The sequence below is a fragment of the Ambystoma mexicanum genome, chromosome 6p (assembly GCF_040938575.1).
Source record: "Ambystoma mexicanum isolate Mex_15411 chromosome 6p, UKY_AmexF1_1, whole genome shotgun sequence".
In the NCBI taxonomy this organism is placed as follows: Eukaryota; Metazoa; Chordata; class Amphibia; order Caudata; family Ambystomatidae; genus Ambystoma; species Ambystoma mexicanum.
The window spans coordinates 313,135,622-313,153,883 of NC_090935.1; the positions used below are offsets into that span (position 1 = coordinate 313,135,622).

General features: G+C 42.7%; 1 protein-coding gene across 1 annotated transcript in view; it reads right to left on the bottom strand.

Moving 5' to 3' along the window:
- Positions 1-10,654: 10,654 nt before the first annotated feature.
- Positions 10,655-18,262, bottom strand: part of CPLX4 (complexin 4) — a 266,113-nt gene continuing 258,505 nt past the window's right edge. The window contains exon 3 of the mRNA XM_069627069.1: positions 10,655-18,125. Within this exon, the coding sequence (XP_069483170.1) occupies positions 17,898-18,125 (228 nt within the window). The 3' untranslated portion in view covers positions 10,655-17,897. The remainder of the gene's footprint in view (positions 18,126-18,262) is intronic.

Here is an 18,262-nt window from a genome sequence, read left to right on the forward strand (position 1 = left end):
ATGGGGTTGCTGGTGGTACTCTCGTTCAGATTGGAGTTGCCATTGTATTTCGGTGCTGGACTGCCCCTGGGCAGGACAAAGACTGATATGCAAATGGATATTTCCCATCTGTGAAAGGCACAGTGAGTAAAAGCAGTGGCTGCGAACTCTCAAGTGGTTAATAACCACTGAACAGGTTATCATGTCTGTTCTTGCGAGAGAGGGGCGCCCGCTACCTTTGTTAAACTATTTTTAAGGAACCTGGGATTGGTAACCCTAGGTCTCCTGGGGGCAACCAGACGTGGTCTCCCTCTCACTGTGCTTAGAGAGGCATCAGCTTCACCTCACTGATGATCCCCAACAAGGGTGAAACACGTGTATGGGGTTGCTGGTGGTACTCTCGTTCAGATTGGAGTTGCCATTGTATTTCGGTGCTGGACTGCCCCTGGGCAGGACAAAGACTGATATGCAAATGGATATTTCCCATCTGTGAAAGGCACAGTGAGTAAAAGCAGTGGCTGCGAACTCTCAAGTGGTTAATAACCACTGAACAGGTTATCATGTCTGTTCTTGCGAGAGAGGGGCGCCCGCTACCTTTGTTAAACTATTTTTAAGGAACCTGGGATTGGTAACCCTAGGTCTCCTGGGGGCAACCAGACGTGGTCTCCCTCTCACTGTGCTTAGAGAGGCATCAGCTTCACCTCACTGATGATCCCCAACAAGGGTGAAACACGTGTATGGGGTTGCTGGTGGTACTCTCGTTCAGATTGGAGTTGCCATTGTATTTCGGTGCTGGACTGCCCCTGGGCAGGACAAAGACTGATATGCAAATGGATATTTCCCATCTGTGAAAGGCACAGTGAGTAAAAGCAGTGGCTGCGAACTCTCAAGTGGTTAATAACCACTGAACAGGTTATCATGTCTGTTCTTGCGAGAGAGGGGCGCCCGCTACCTTTGTTAAACTATTTTTAAGGAACCTGGGATTGGTAACCCTAGGTCTCCTGGGGGCAACCAGACGTGGTCTCCCTCTCACTGTGCTTAGAGAGGCATCAGCTTCACCTCACTGATGATCCCCAACAAGGGTGAAACACGTGTATGGGGTTGCTGGTGGTACTCTCGTTCAGATTGGAGTTGCCATTGTATTTCGGTGCTGGACTGCCCCTGGGCAGGACAAAGACTGATATGCAAATGGATATTTCCCATCTGTGAAAGGCACAGTGAGTAAAAGCAGTGGCTGCGAACTCTCAAGTGGTTAATAACCACTGAACAGGTTATCATGTCTGTTCTTGCGAGAGAGGGGCGCCCGCTACCTTTGTTAAACTATCGATAAAAGTTAGCCAATCCCAGGAAACCTTGTAACTCCTTCACGTTGACAGGTTCCTTCCATTCCCTGATTGCCTTGACCTTAATTGAATCCATTTCTATTTCCTTCTTGGACAGTATGAATCCTAAGTAGGACACAGAAGTAGCTTCGAACTGGCACTTTTCTGGCTTGACCAGCAACTGATGGGACTGTAGGCGCTGTAACACCTGCTTGACCAGTTGCATATGATCTGATAATGTCTTGGAGAATATCAAGATGTCGTCTAGGTATACCATCACTGACAAAAATAACATATCGGCGAAAACCTTATCCATGTATCTCTGGCATATGGCTGGGGCATTTACAAGGCCGAACGGCATTACCCTCTATTCAAATAGTCCAAAAGTGGTATGGAAGGCCGTCTTCCATTCGTCCCCTTGTCTTATTCTTAAGAGGTGATAAGCACCTCTCAGGTCAAGCTTGGTAAAGTAAACCACTCCTTGAACGGCCTCCAATATGTCCCGTATCAACGGCATGGGATACCGGTCTCGGATGGTTACCTTGTTAAGGCCTCTGTAGTCAATACATGGGCGTAATTCAGCAGAGTCCTTCTTGGGAATAAAGAATAAGGAGGCTCCACAAGAGGATTTAGACTCCTGGATGAGCCCGTTTTGCAGATTGGCATCAAGGTAGTCTCATAGGGCATTCCTTTCTGGGAGTGACAAGGGGTACATATGCCCAAAAGGAACTACAGTGTCTAGAATTAAGTCTGTGCAGCAGTCTTCTGCCGTGTGTGGAGGTAATTGTCGGGGTAGGATGTCCAGGAACACCTCCGAAAAGTCCTGATACTGGTGCGGGACTGAGGATACTATTAGGGGACCCGTGGTACGGGTTCCTTCTTCAGATAATACCTTGGTGGTGGATAGGTTCATGCAGTTTGATTTACAGAACTGCGAGTTTAAGCTCACCCTGTTGGCAGTACAATCGATGTGAGGGTTATGCTTTCTTAACCAAGGTATTCCGATCACCAAGGGAAAGTGAGCTTCTCTGATTTGGTCAAAAACCAGATACTCCTCATGGTGGCCCATTCTCATCTTCAGAGGAATCGTCTCTCTTGTTATGGGCCCTGAGGACAAAGGCATCCCATCTACGCCTTCTACCGGAATCGGCCTTGACTTAGGTCTTGTAGAGACAAGGTGTTCCATTGCCCAGTTGGATTCCATGAAGATACCGGCTGCTCTGCAGTCTAACATGGCCAACACCTCTGTAGGACCAGACTCGGACAACCACAGAAAGACTCTGAAGACCATCAAACTCTCTATTTTTCTTGAGTTGTAGCAAGGGTACTTGGTATTTCCCCTGAAACTTCCCTTGCAGCAGATCGGGGGTTGGAGTTTTCCTTCCGTCTAGGAGGCACCTCTGGACAGTCTCTTAATAAGTGCTTCAAGGAACCACAGTACATACACAATCTGGAGTCTCGACAACGTTTTCGTTCTTCTGGAGTAACGGGTCCTCGAGCAGCTCCTATTTGCATGGGTTCATCTGTAAAGGTTGTGGACCTTGTAGTCGGGGACGGAGAGGGTAAACTGATAGCCTGAGGAGTTCCGCAAAGTCGTCTTCTTTCTTGCCAACGTTCCTGCAACCGAAACTCTATCTGGAGAGACAAAGTCATCAAATCCTGGAAGGATGTGGGCCGGGCTGCTCGTGCAAGCTTATCCTTGATCTCATCATGGAGACCTCGTCTGAATATTGTCTGTTGGGCAGAGACTGGACTGTCTGCCTTGGCTGCTAGTCTCAGTAAGCGGGAATATATGTTTGAACATCTGTGTATCCCTGGCGAACATCCAGTATAGCTTCTAATGAGGAGTATAGCACTTCGGGTCTGTCAAACCTCTCCTTAAATACCTCTACAAAACGGCCATAGTCGTTCAACGAAGGGTCACTACTGGTGACCAACGGTGTAGCCCAGGATAGAGCATTTCCTGTGAGGTTAGCAATGATGAAACCGACTCTGGATCTAGCCGTCTCGTATGCATGGGGCCGGAAAGTAAAGTAGACCTTGCAGGCGTCAAGAAAGTCCTTAAGCCCTCCAGGGTGACCGTCATACTTTCCAAAGGAAAGCAGCATAGTTGGCAAGTCGCCGTGATCATCTCGGTGTAACACCACCTGTTGTCGGAGAGCAATATTCTCTGTTCTCAAGGCTTGTACCTCTGTCACTAGTTCTTGATACTTCTCCAAGGACGCCATGGGTAATGATGGGCGTTGTCTGCTGTCAGGCTTCAGCTCTACCTCCCCCTTCTCCTCACCTGAATCCTCGGACGTTAGATGCTTAAGAGCAGCTTCAGTCTTTCTACAGTCCTTCTTCTTGTTGGGAGCCTTGGCCTTGGGTGTCCGGACCTTCCGCTCCTGTAAATAAGGTCTGGCCCCTCCCACCTTGGCAGAGATGGGAACCTGCTCTCGGGGGACACCGGGGGGCCAGCCTCACTCCCAGGGAAAAAGCCGGAAGGCAGAAAAAACCCTGGAGATCTTGAAGGTTAGAGGTGGTGTTTCAGGTATATCCAAAGACCAATATGCAGTAGATGAAAACACTTCCGTCCAGCTGGGTGGCCAAATATCCTTATTATGGGTTGAAGATCTGAAGTAAGGTAGGATGGAGGAGGTAATACTGAAGTAATACGAACATATAGGAAATCGCCGTATTCTGGGAAAAAAGGAAGGACTGCAACTGGAGAAGGGAGGTACACGAAGTGCAGGTTGGTAAGAACAGCTATAAATAAATAGACAGCTGTTCTGACAAGGAGAAAAAGAAATAGAGGAAGAAAACGAAAGCAAGGTAAAGTAACAAGTTTTAGTATGGAATGGGCAGACGCCATAGAAAGGTAAGTCGGAATAAGTGGGAGGAGAGGAATAAGTCGCATGTGTCCGAAGGCGGGTGCAAGCTGCAGAGGCGAGGAATGGCAGACGCAGCAGAAAGTTAAGTCGGAATAAGTGGGAGAAGAGGATTAAAGCCCACGCGTCCGAAGGCTAATGCAAGCTGCGGAGCAGAGAATGGCAGACGCTGCAGAAAGGTAGGTCGGAATAAGTGGGAGGAGAGAAATAAAGCCGCAGGCACCCGAAGGAAAGCACACGCTGCGGGGCAGGGAGCAGGAAATGGAGAACGAACACTAAGAGGGAGAGACTAACACCCGATACCACAAACCGAGAGGCAGAAAGAAGGTAGCGAGAACAGAAGGCACTGGCGAGAAGGCAGGCAGCAGGAAAAACTTGCAAGAATAGAACGCTGGCAAAGAACTAGGAGGAATGAGAGAAGGTAAACGTATACCACAGGAGTAAACGGAGCGTCATAGCAGGAAATACAGATACAACGCACCACACCAGGGGGCAGAGTCGGATCTTATAGGGAACTCCGCCATGTTAGGTGAGGACTAGAATGTAACAGTGAGTATGTCAATGCCTCCAACGGTTCCATATCTTCCACCCGCTGTTCCTGACACAGGCATGGACATGATTTCTTATAGTATCATTACTGCCATTGTGCATAAAGAAAACATGAATATGTGCTTAAATGGGAATACTGGCATATATTGGTGCAGCCAGCATGAAAATGTATGGATGTAGCCAGCGTGAACAGGTTTTTATACTGGCATATATTGTGGGTAAATGCAAAGTGAAAATGTGTTGGCAAATGCTCCTCCAAACTGTTGGTGACTTGCATCTATTGGATCTTTTCATGCATTACCGTACAAAACCAATTGCAAACTGTTTGGCATTTTAGCCAATCTTTGCACCATTTTAAGGTATTATTTAAAAGAAATCTCTGGGTGTGAATCCCCCAACAGCTCTTAATTTGGGAAAATCTGTACGCACCACCAATTAAAAAATTCACCAGCCACGACTGTAGTGTACAGCCAGAAACTGAAAACTGTAAACAATTCTACAGAGGCAAAGTGAAATTCCTGCAACCATTGCTAAAGAACAAAGGGAGCAGTTGCCTCCTTTACCCCTGTACTTGGCGCCTTTATGTGAATGTCCTTGACTATCATTTGAAACTGAGGTATGAGTGATATCTCTTCTGTTAAACTGACTATTTCTGACTAGCTGTTATTTAAAGCTGAGCCGGAAGTGATACCTCTTCTGCTAAATACCACCTCGAACTACACAATATTTGAAGCTGTGCTGGGAGTCATGTCTGCTTGAAGTAAAAGAATGCAGTCTCTTGCTGACTGTAAGGGCATTTTGAGTTAACTTTTTAGGATGTATAGTAACTTGATGCAAAACATGTATTGCATTAAACCTACTCTGAACATGCTTAATGACATGTTTTTCTTTTACCAGATAGGTAAAATATGGGCATACTTAAACCAGTTTTGCCTGCTGACCCTTAATTTGGTGTGCCACCACCCCGCCTCACCATGTTGTATTTTTGCCCCCCAGTTTTCCCCTCCTAATACTAAATTTTAGCGACGCCACAGCATTTACCCAAAAGGATACAGGGCTCAGAAGCCCAAAAGGAATGACAGCAGAAGAAATCTAGGGGAAAGGAACACAACCCTGTCTTTGGAGTCCTGTATTTGTGAACATTGTTTATTGCATCTCCTTTTTGCCAGAGGGGCTGGGAACTTTTCTGTTTGTTTGAACTACCATGAACACTTTACTTTGGGAGGAGATCATCCTTGCAGAGTTGGTTTAAGTTGTTAAGTGTTAGGGACAGAGGTAGGCTTTTGAGACACGACAGAAACAGACTTTTTGGTTTTGGACATCCTGATGATTTCATTAGTTTTCCTTGAGGCAGGGAATCCCCTCTTAGCTTTAGGGAGAGAGAGGCCTTTTGCCAACCCTTTCTTGATTAATAAAAGTCTGTACCCAGAAATATTCCACCATTGTGTCTTAGCCTTACTTCTGTACCCTTACAATACATATAGATAATTGGAATAAGCCAACTGTAGACGTTGTGGCTGAGGAGGGTGGCGTCAATATGTTGTTTGATTCAGTGATTGTTGGCACTATGGCAAAAAAGCAACCTCAATATGCACCAATAGTGCTCCCAAGGAGGGGCACACAGGGCATAATGCGACTGTAAGGTGATGGAGGTATGACCGCCTCTGTCCAGCAGAAACTAATCACCATCAAATGAATGCACCCTTTCATCCTGTGTCACTGGGAGCAACATGTGACATTGAAGCCATCTCAAGTGAGTGACTTACTATAGTCATGATATGGCTCTTACTAAATAAGGGACAGGGGCCCGATGGGGCCCAAAAAGAAAGGGCTGCAGAGTTTCTATGGCCCAGAAACTCAAAGAGAATATGAAAGGAAGAAAGCCACTGCAGTAACAATAACATTGAAAAAGGAACGTAGAAAGGACAAAATGTACTCTATTCCTCATCAGATTATAGAATATACATTGGGACTCATTACAAGTTTGCCGCTCCGCGAACTACGGTACCAGTAAGCTTGTGGGTCCCGTAGGACCCGGACTGGCAAACTACGAGTTGTGCTTGCGAGTGCCTTTCTGCCCGCCAGGTCTCACCTGGCGGGCAGAGCGGCACCCGCGAGCACAACTTGTCGGATGCACCGGCACCGTGCATAACGGTGGTGGTGCATCCGGCTTCCCCATTCCCATTGAGCCCTGTGTGGCTCAATGGGAATGGCGAAGAATTTTTCCCGGCGCCCAGGATGGGCAAATACCAGGTGTGGCAAGGCCGTAATGAGCCGGTAATTGGCCATTTCTGGGCACCGGAAAAAATAAAATACCGGCGGCAGCGTGCCTGTATTACAGGCACAGCTACCGCCAGCCTCGTAATGAGGCCCCTTATTTGGAGAAAAATTGAGGCCCTGCTGAAAAAGGAGCTAATGGAATATGCAGCAGCGACCATTCGGTTATTTTCCAGCTGCCGGTTTATCAACAAAAGGTCTTCCAAGGAACATATAGGCGAAGTCAAGAAGGAAAGGAATTCACTCTGGAGGCTCACTCTGAGTTCTTGCATCGTGGAAAGACTAAATCGGGGAGCAAACCACAATTGAAAATAATGCTTGATGCAACATACTCTTGTAAAATTGAAGAGTGACAGGTGGATGGTTTTGAATTAATCATAACTGCTGCCATTGCTCAGGACAACCTCCCCACCCAAACGTTTTTTTTTCATCTTGCTGAGTCATTACAAAGGGGAAAAAGCCCGGAGCAAACCAGGCTTGGCCACGTTCCAAATGGCGCAGTCCCTGCCCATACTGATAGGTCCCATCTCCCAATTCATCTTTCTGATCAGAACGCACCGCAACGAGGCGAACAGGCGTCCCAAAAAAACAGATAAAGATCTTAATTGAGAAGCACCAGGTGATACAACCCCACACCTACATGCTTATACAACATTTGGCATGTGTATATGGGTATGGTATATCACCCATAGTGCTCCAACTAAAGCATACTTATCCAAACACCATAAGGGCGGCACTAACGGATGAGTGCAGTACATGGTGAAAATGGAACTGTGATGCCCCCAGATCACCATGGTATATCCACCTGCACCAAGCATGTGATGTGACTGCTACATCAACATGTACATGGATGGTTGTACATGAAGTGATAGATCCCGATGCCAATGCCAATGGAGAGATATTGGGCTGGTAAACATCGGTACAATATAGGCTTGCAGGCGTGCCCAAAGACAGTGACGCAATGCAGGAGGCGTGTTGACAATCTCTACTCACCAGCTCATCATTTCTCAAGTAGTCCTGGTAGAAATAACCTTTCTCCTGAGCTTCACCTCTTTGGCGTTCCCTTTGCTGACAACTTGGTCTTTGTTACATGCTTTAGGAAAGGAACATCTTCTTACACGCAGGAATTGGCATGTCCCTCATGCGCATGACAGATATGTAGGAAGAAAAAAAGGGACTATAGTGGAAATAGGGATCAAATCATTGGCCGTAGATTCTACTATGCAAAGGATCACCACGTTGCTCTAGAATTGGGCAAAGAGCATACTCAGATTGCTGAAGCCAACTATTTATATTGGGCTCCGCATGAGTTGGCTATGATTCCAGAAGACTGGCATGGATGTATAGCAAATAGGCAGGTTGTATAGTGACACTTGTATAGTGCCAGCAGTAATAACAGTGACTACGGCATGCCTGTGCCTCTTTGTTTTATTTACAAAGGGATCCCTCCTGTACCCTGCACCTCTCCCTCTGCCACCTTCTAATCCCATTCCACTTAGCCTCCTGTGTGCAGGAGTGCACGGGCACGCCACAGCCGGTGGTTTTGGTCCCAGCATTCTAGCACCGGTGCAGTCATTCTGACCACGGGTAAGGTGCTTCCTTGTGTGAATGGAGTGTTGATAAAAGGGCCGAAACAAATTATTCGAAAATGTAATGCGTTGTCCTCCGCCGTATTACAACTTTACACCCTCCCAGTGGTAAAACGTGCACATGTTGAAAACCTGCAGGCACATTTTTGGTACACCCCAAGAAAATCAATGTCCTTCCATGATTGGGAGATGGAAATCATGTAGGTACATTAGTTGATCACAACGCTATTTTCCCTCGTACATAAAAGTGGAGTGGGGTCAGTATTAACCCTTCTGTGCATTTCAAAGGGTGTGGCAAGGTATACTTTATGGCATCCAGAAGGGAACCATCAGATTATATCTTTATCATGTTCTGAAGCATGTATAGACCGCCAATCATCTCTTCAGTGGCTTATGGAGCTGGTGCCTTAGCTGAGAAAATTGAGTATTGTGCCCTCACCCTCAGTACGCAGACAATAGCCTTAAAAGAAGAAAGGAAAACAGGGGCACAAGGGGGGCGGAGGTGGGGGGCAGGAAGATGCAGGACTAGGATATGGACACACAGAGCCAACACATTTTAATTGTGATAGGAGGAATATGATTGTGCAAGTAGGGGTGAGTGTGTCATGATAGGCAATGGATCAGGTGGAATGCAGTCAGATTTAGAAAACTCATGGTAGGAAAAACTTTTCAATGGCAATGTTTTCTAGAACTGTGTGAGAAGCAGAAGAAGCAGGGGATATTAATAGAAACATGGCTGTGCATTGACCCTATGGTGTGGTATAGGAGCCCTTAAAGTGTGGAGGCCAGAACTGACAGGCAGAAGGATTTAGGCGCCTACTGAAAATCCTAATGATAAAATCTGGGAATGCCAAGCAAACAGTCAGAAGTGGCAGAGCCAAAGATAGGCTGGATGTGTAAAAAAACTGAAGGTGGGGAACCACAGTTGGAGAAATGGCATTGGAAAGAGGAAAGAATTCACTCAGCAAGAACTATGCGGGAGTTGATGAATTGGAATAATTTAAGAGTCATCTCAATTCCACCTCCAATGCCCGAATGCCTGATGTGAGAATGGTGCATATAAATGATGCTACAGTAACAGACATCCCAGTCCACAGATGGAACATGTAACCCAGAATACAAATGAGTCATGAAACACCTGAAAAGTATAAGAGAGATTGCGCATATAATGACACCTGTGACCATTACATAAAGTAAGAGCTGGCCTGTGAATCGTTAATCACTCAAAACTCGACACGTACCAATTAAGGGAACAATTCAACTCCAAAATAATAGACATTATGACCTGTGAGATCGGTAAAATCAAAAGGTCCGCACGAGAGGGGCCATTTAAGAATGAGGTAAGTGATTAGTGAACCTACATGATCTTATGTATTTATGTGCTTGATATCTCCATTTTCGGATCTGATTCCCTATGTGAATATGCTTTGACCTGTTTAGAGGAAGTTTGTATATTTTTAAAAAGACGGTGCCTCCTCATTAGTTATGCAAATGTCACACTTCACCAGATCACATCTTTACTGTGCTGTTTACGTTATGCTGTGTCACATGACTTGGCTTTCAATACAATTTCTGACCATCACTGAATACCACGTTTAAAGTGTACTTCCCCATTTGTGTACTCTCCTGATAGTGTAGGGGATACCCCAATAATGTCACTGTGTATATTACGTTGTTTTACATTCCTTTCCTTCTATCACACATGCTAATCTTTACAGATCCCACTTTCTCGTTGGTATATTCCACTGATAGCGAGAGGCTATTTTTGGACCTTTATAAAGTTTTATGCAATGTGTTTGCTATGTTTGATATGTTACACAGCTTTTAAAGCAAATGTTGACCTTCATTGAATGTGTGAGGTTGATACGACACATCACATAAGGGGGGAAAGGGGTTTTAAAATGTTACAGCTTTCACAATTTTACCTCCTTCTTATGGGGTAGGTAAAAATTCACAGATTTGTTTAGGTAAATTCCGACCTCATTATCTTGTGGAATTTACTGAATGTGGGAATCCCATGGAATGTAAAAGATATACGTCCTAGAGTAAGTCAATGAATATTAGTAGGTTTAAGAAAAGTCTGTTTTATTGTCCAACGATGTGCATTGGTTTAAAAAGGAACTGTTTGTGTATAACATTGAATGCAAATTTAACAGAAATATGAATGGGACAAAAATCAAGAAATTACAGCAATTCATCGAGTTTGCGATTTGAAAAAAGTTCTCTTTTTAATATGTGGTAATTGCATTGTTACAACAGCAAAAGATGGATATAGCACTTTTTTAAATGAATGGCCATTTCTTTTCCATTTTAAGGTAAGCAATGTGCACCACTGCCCTTAAAAAGTAGACAACACAATGTCTATATTGATATCATGTAAGATCTACCTGACTGCATCAACATAATAATGAAAGAAACTCAGACATTCGTAGGCGCATGACACATACTCATACTTACAATTGTGCTTGTGCTTGTGCTCTACCAATATTCAATCAGGACACTTTTTTTTCAGACCCCATCAACGGCAAAATAACTTTTTCCTCATTGACCATTTGGTGAATACACTGGTATCCCCATGTGGTAAATATGATATAGGGCAAACAACCCAGAGATTTAAATAACGACTTACAATTCGAATTAGAAATGCAAAGCCCAGTGTTGCCAGACATTTTACTGAGTGCCATCACAGAGTGAGTCAACTTCGTAGATTTGCCCTAGAAGATGTGAAAACACATCTATGAAGAAGAAACAAAGTTAGCCAGTTTTGGTTGCCGGGATCGGCGCTGCGTTGTAGCTCGTCCGGTCCACAAGGCTGCTTGGAAAAGTACAAGCCACTTCCTGGTTAACCTGGTTAACCAGCCCCAACTGGAACCCCAACGTGGGCCACCAGCCGCAAGCACATAACAGCAAATCTGCTGTGACCGGACCTCTGCCTTGATAAAGACCTCGGTTGAAACGCGCGTCGGCTGTTTTTTGTATCACCAAGTTGCCACAAGAAGAACTATAGATTATCTATGCTGTTTAAACACCAATAAGACCACCAATCACATGACTCAAGGTCTGGACAATTACTACTTAACCCTTTTCGCAATTGGACCATCGAAATTAGCCAGCGCCCACTGCTAACAAAGGGTTTGTCTCCCCACCAAGTTCCTAACCAATCGGGAACCTAGGAGTGGCTCCCAAGTCAAACCATGTACCAGGCAGCAGGCTAAAGAAAAACTAACAAGAGAGGGTGCACAGAGGACCAGCGGTCCCGACATCAAAACTCCTGAATCCCTTGAAACTCTAATTTAAATACCACCCTATCTTCCACTGACATGAACAGTGAACACAGCATCAGCTTGCCAGAATCAACACCTAGTTCACTCAGTTGAAGTGGCCTAACATCGCTACATAGACAATCCCAATAAGGGGAATCTAATCCTCCTGTCATTGTCGCTTTAAATTGCGCTTTAACATCCTTTGTCTCACTTTATGAAAATATACATTTAGATGTGTAACTTCACTCAGCCTTGCGGGAAGATATCTCTAAAAAATTGGATAAAACCAGGAGAGCCCTACATATGGGTTTTATGAGATAGGGAAACAATTAGGTAAATGTACTTTTGCAACATCTAACTGGAGAGAACGCTTGTATTCCGCAGGAGAAGAGAACGGTAATGCCAGCAATGCATTCAATGGAGTAAAATATTACTTAGTCTATCCTCATTGTGTCCAATTCCCTGAATAAATTGGACTTGGCGGAGTCTAATGTAGGGACTGGACCTGAGCATAATGATGTCATTCCAATTAGGTTGGCCAAGGAATCTAAAAGTTGTCAAACTGTTCAGGTTCTGGAGACTGAAAAAGAGGCATTTAACATTGCTACTGTGTCTGAACCTATTATTGATATCACTGTGATGCAAGGTGAATCTTCACCTCCTAAAACTCAGAATAAGTTGTCGAAATAACAGGATAAAAAAGCTAAGAACATTAAGACAAAAAAGATAAATGGCTCTTGTCTCGCAAATTCCAGAGAAACTTAAAATTACCTAATGTGCAAGCAGAATTTAGTTAATCAGACAGGTTACCAAGGGGCACTGTTATCTCCGACATAAGGTCCCAGCAATTTGAGCCTCAAATGCTTGCAGACAAAGATATAAACTAATTGTTGCAGGATTTAGGAGAAAAATTGCAGAACAGACTTATGCTGATTCTACAAAGCCAACATTATCATCAGAAGGACTTTTTTTTATCCCAGTTGCTCTGTAGGGCTGGAATTGAACCTATTGGTGTAATAGGGTGCTGTGACAGGGGATTCTAATATTCCAGACGTATTTTTCAAGAACTTCACAGGATTATTGGTTGGGGCCCTGGTTGCTGAGGGACAGGGTGCCCCTTTGAGATCCCAGGAGGTAGGAGTTTCTAATCTCTCAAACCAAGCCTCTAAGAATTTAATAGGATTATTGGGAGGGGCTTGTTGTTGTTGTCCCATTGCAGGCATCCAAGGACCAGGCTTTTCATTTCAATAAACAGTGTAAAAACCCATTTGCAAAAAAATAAATGGGACTTAAAACAGAAAATATAATCACAAAATAAATATGGATGACTACAAACAGAAATGCTGATGGAATAAACAGAAAGCCTTCATTGTAATATATTTTTAAAATATATTTTTTCTCATACACATATATTGTAGATTTCGTTAAAGCCTACATTTATTATACAAGTTAGTGGGTTGACTGGTTTCATCCCTATCATTTTACCAAACGTCATTGGAAATAGTTTAGGAGATAGTTTTACAACTTATCATGTAATCAACAAATGGACGTGCAGAGAAAATGCACAAGACACAACACGACTGTCAGAGTGGGGATAGAACTTCTCCTGAAAGTACATGATCACCAAACTTCCATTGGCAACATTTAAAGTAAAACAAGCAGTACACAAGAACTGAAGGAAAATCCTAGACATTGCTACAAAACATGGAAGAAATCACAAGGAACATCAATATGATGTGTTTGTTATGTGTGTATGCCAGTGTGAAACCCTTGCGTAGCCATGTGCTTTTAATGACTTGTGGCAGCTGTTGATCACCATCTGTCCGGAGTTACTTATGGATGCTTGCAGGTTCTTCCTTAAGGTTATTTCACTTCTTATGTTCAGGGCTCATGTGCACCATTGTGTATAGGCAGATTCACCATTGCAATCCCCCTTCTTAAGCGCCCGAAAAAAGTATCTGTGTATTTTCGTGTTCACCATTATTTCTGAATGTTTTCTTTGTTTCTTTGATATTTTTAAGAACAGGGTGAGATGTGAATCTGCTTTGAGTTGCCCTGCAATGAAAAGACGCTGATAAAAAGGCATGTCTTAGAAAAATATAAAAAATAGCAGTTTAGAGGTTCACTGATGGCAAAGAAGTTAATCCTAAAACATTGCAAATCAAGAAAATACATAGTTTAATTAAGTATTTAAACTGGTAGATATGGAGCGAGTGATCTATAACAGCCAGAAGAAAAGGAAACTACTTGAAAATATTTGGAGCAGGATTCTGGATTAGCTCTGTGATTCTAGTTCCCTAAGAGGGGGGTGATGGGTGGGTGATTAATGCGGGCACTGTTGTAAATATCATGAATATGTGAGTTACATTTTTTTTTTTAAATGACAATTCACGCGAAAAATTGTTAAATTGGAGTGCTCATTACTCTAAGCAACATTATTGCATTTATTGATTGATTGATGTATTGGTTTGTGCCTTTAGAGTGTCCATTGCAGCCCACAGAAGGTGTTAGAGCATTGTTTGGTTTATGGGATGGACACCATTATGGTATGTATAATTATATGGATTGTGCATAGCAGTTTACACATTTACATGTGAATGGTCGATAGGATGATAGCTCTCAGTATAATATGCAGTCATTGATTTTGCACCCTACAAGCAATAGAGGTGAACCTCAACACAAGGTTTATAATTACATGGATTGTCAAAAATGAAATATATAATTACTCCTAACTGGTTGACAGGACATAGACCTATGTGCGCCTATAACAGTAATCAGTGGTGGAAATGGATAAAATGTGGTGGGGGATCCCACAACACAAGGACCGGGGTGGGGGAGGAGTTGGGGGCATGGGCTGGGGGCTCATTGTGGACATCCAGCAATGCTGGAATACTTTCAAAAAATAATAATAATAAAGCGCCTGCGACGGAAGCATTACCTTCTACCGCCGGCTTTGGCACTGGTGTCTTTCAATTGTACATGTAGCGAGCATTGTGCATTACACACCAGTGCCAAAGCCGCGGTAAGAGGCAATGCTGCCGTCGCGATCACTTTTTTTTTCTTTTTTTCTTTTTTAAGTATTCCAGCGCGGTTCATGGGCTTGGGCGGCTGACTCTGGCTGGATGCCGAGATCCGGCTACACATCTTGTGCCGGATCTTGGATCCGCCGAGAGCTGGCCCAATGACCAGCACTGACAGTAATGCCATAGTACGATGTAAGATCCTGTTGGGAGTCTGGGTGGTTGGATTAAGGATTCTGTTTATCGGGAGATTCTAGTTTGGGGATATTTAAGATGTGGCATATTCTGAATCTTTCATTAGTTTTTATAGATTTTTCAACGGCCAGTAGATTCTGTTGGGAGGGATGTATGATGATGGAAGTTGGGAAAGGTGTAGCAGGTTTAGGGTCCCCGGAGGCGTTGGATTAGACGCATTCCAGCATGGTTGTAGACACTTTCTGCAGCCATTAGTCAGTAGACATATTTGCAAAAGTAATTACGGAAGGGCCAAACTAGGGAGCAAAACAATCCGGTTACATATACAGGAATTAACATTGGGGAACATTATCATAAGAGTAAGTGTGTCAGTAAATGCTTGTCGGGATTGTCAGCAGCCCCACCTGTGAGCTCGTAATACAAGCAACATTGAATCAGTAAGACTGAGCTTTGAGCGAGCTGACTTGTCTACTCTATGAGGAAGCTTTAGGGAGGCTGGGGGAATTTGTTAGACCTCTGGGGCTGGCACAAAGTTGTATGCAAGGGAGGATGTAATGTGGGTATAAAAAGTAAGGAGTCTTGCATTATGTGTGATAGAAGTGGTTTTTCTTTTTTTATGCTTAGCACAATGATAGGGTCATGTAACGGTTCATTTTGTTCTCACAGTTAATGAAAGGAATGTCACATTAATGTATGTTAATGAGATTTAGGTCAGAAAATGATAATAAAATATTCAGCACAAGATGTCTGCTCATTTTACCACATTTTCCTTACAATAAATATAGGGTAAAAAGCAGTTACAGTATGAGTAATTCTGTGCCCACATGTTTTGTAACCTGCTATTGAACTGTAAAAAATGTAAGCAAAATACCTTTTCAATATCTCAAAATAAATAATATGAAGGTAATTTATGGCTGGTAAATCATTTCTTAGAGGGCTTGGATGTGATATCATTGAGAATTGTAGTTGAAGCATGATGTTCAGAGCAGCCTATTACGTTGGGTATAGTGAAGACTGCCCTGGTAAACCATAAAAGTGCTACATTGCAAACCTTTCAAAAATTCAATGAAGATTTCTATTCCTTGATTGGTTAGACACCGAGGTGGGATTATGCGGAAGGAGCACTTTTGATACAGCGCTGAACGGTGGGACTGGGTATGTAGCCCTGATAAAGTTGTAAAAATGAAATCTTTATCTACTTTTTCCCAAATGTTCTTCTCTTTTTAAAAAACCTCAGCTGTGTATAAAACTTGCTCCTTCACCAACTATTAGAAGACTATTCATGCTGCTCAGATTTAATAGATTGGAGGCATGGGATGTCAAAGGGGCACGGCTCGGTATCCCAAAAAAGAATCGTAGGTGCCATTTATACCGAGAAGCCTATCAAATAGAGTCTATAAGACATGTGACGACATCCTGTACGGCCATGAATTATATCTATGTGTAATACTATAGTAAAAATATTGAGAAGATAGAGCTCATCAGGAATTAATTGTTCTGGTTGAGATGTGTATCTGGCTATAGTAATGGTGTATTAATTGCTATTGTTCGGGTATGGAAATTGGTCACAGGAAAACTGGCGGTTTTAGATTGAATGAATTGATTTTATCTTGATTGAAGTAAAATAATTCTTATTTAATTGCTAATGATGAATTGTATTGAGTTCTTTGTGTAGAATTTGTATTTTTACATTGAATAGGCCCAATACAAATAACAATAAAATATACATGTTCTCTCAATCGGGACTAGAACAATTCGAGAGCTGAAATTGGGTTGTAGATATTGCCCTGTTGTGTTTCAGGTAGCTATACTTACAGTTGTGAGGCTCTAATGAAACTGTGTCAGGTACCTCAGTTTGGGGCTCTGTCTTGTATTATTTTCCCTCCAAAAACTTATCTTTGAAAGCATAAACTATACTATGATTGCAGCTTTGCCACAGGAGCCTATTGATAAATAATACGGAAAAATAATTGCAAGTCAAACCATTCGTTTCATGATTAGAGTCATGTTTTTTAGCATTATACTACTATCTCAATTTCTTATTGGAAAATCTCCAAAGCAATCTCAGCCTTATTATGACAGGGGACAAATACTTAGCAGAAGGAACTTGTTTGACCTAATGACTTGTGACCCAAGTACAAGTTGGCCAATCCCTGGATCACATTGACCATATCTATCATGAAGCCATGAATGGACAAAGAATGAGACAAATAATATGGTTTGTATTAGGTGGGATGCCAATTACCCTGAACAAACAGAAATAAAAAATCATAAAATACAAGAAAAAGGAGATTTATGAGCATTTAACACCTTGTGATTCCTCCGCATGCTAATGGGAGCAACCAATGTCTATTTTCCAGCATTTCTGGCTAGAAATAGGGTGCTATAACCTTTCCCCTAGATCTTGTAATTATGCTACTCTAGAGTGGATGTTTGAAAAAAGATTCAATGGAGACTTTCAAATAGATGACTGGGATTCTACACAATGCTCAGACAATTATCCTTTTGGACGTCTTGGCATGTTAGCAGTGTAGTACTCTGAGACCAATTTCTCAATTATCGTTGTTATAAAGAGACACCAAAAATGTAAACAAAGCGATGTAAGATCAAAAATCTATTAATATTTTTGCCTTTCATCTTAATCATCAAGGTTGATCTTAATGAAGAGATCTGTAATAGGGAAATTTGAGCAAATCCATGATCATGGACATGCCTAATTTGTAATAGCTTCAACTGTACACTTAGCCATTATATAGTACAACAGATGCATGTCCTTTTTGCTGTAAAGCTGTTCATCACTCAGGTAGCAAAATGAACAAGCACACGTCTTCTTTTACATTAAAATACATTTCTCCTCTGCAGCCTGCTTCATCTCAGTGAATGTCGTTTGGGCCTTTTCTTTAATAGTGTCTAAATCCATATTCTGAATATTTTGAATGTGTCCTAGGATTGAGTTCTTGTCTTCTTCTTCATCCTGGTCTTCAGCCACCATTTTCTGGAGGTCTTCTGGTAAGTCCACATCATCTCCAGCCATCTGTATTTGACTTTCATCTTTCTCACTCTGAAAAAAATTAAAGACAATAACGATCACTGATCACCAAATTTATTGCATCCTCGGACCATACCATATATTAAAAAAAAATGTAATTTACTAACTTTTGTTTTTAAAACAATAACTATTTGTAATTGTCGAAATGC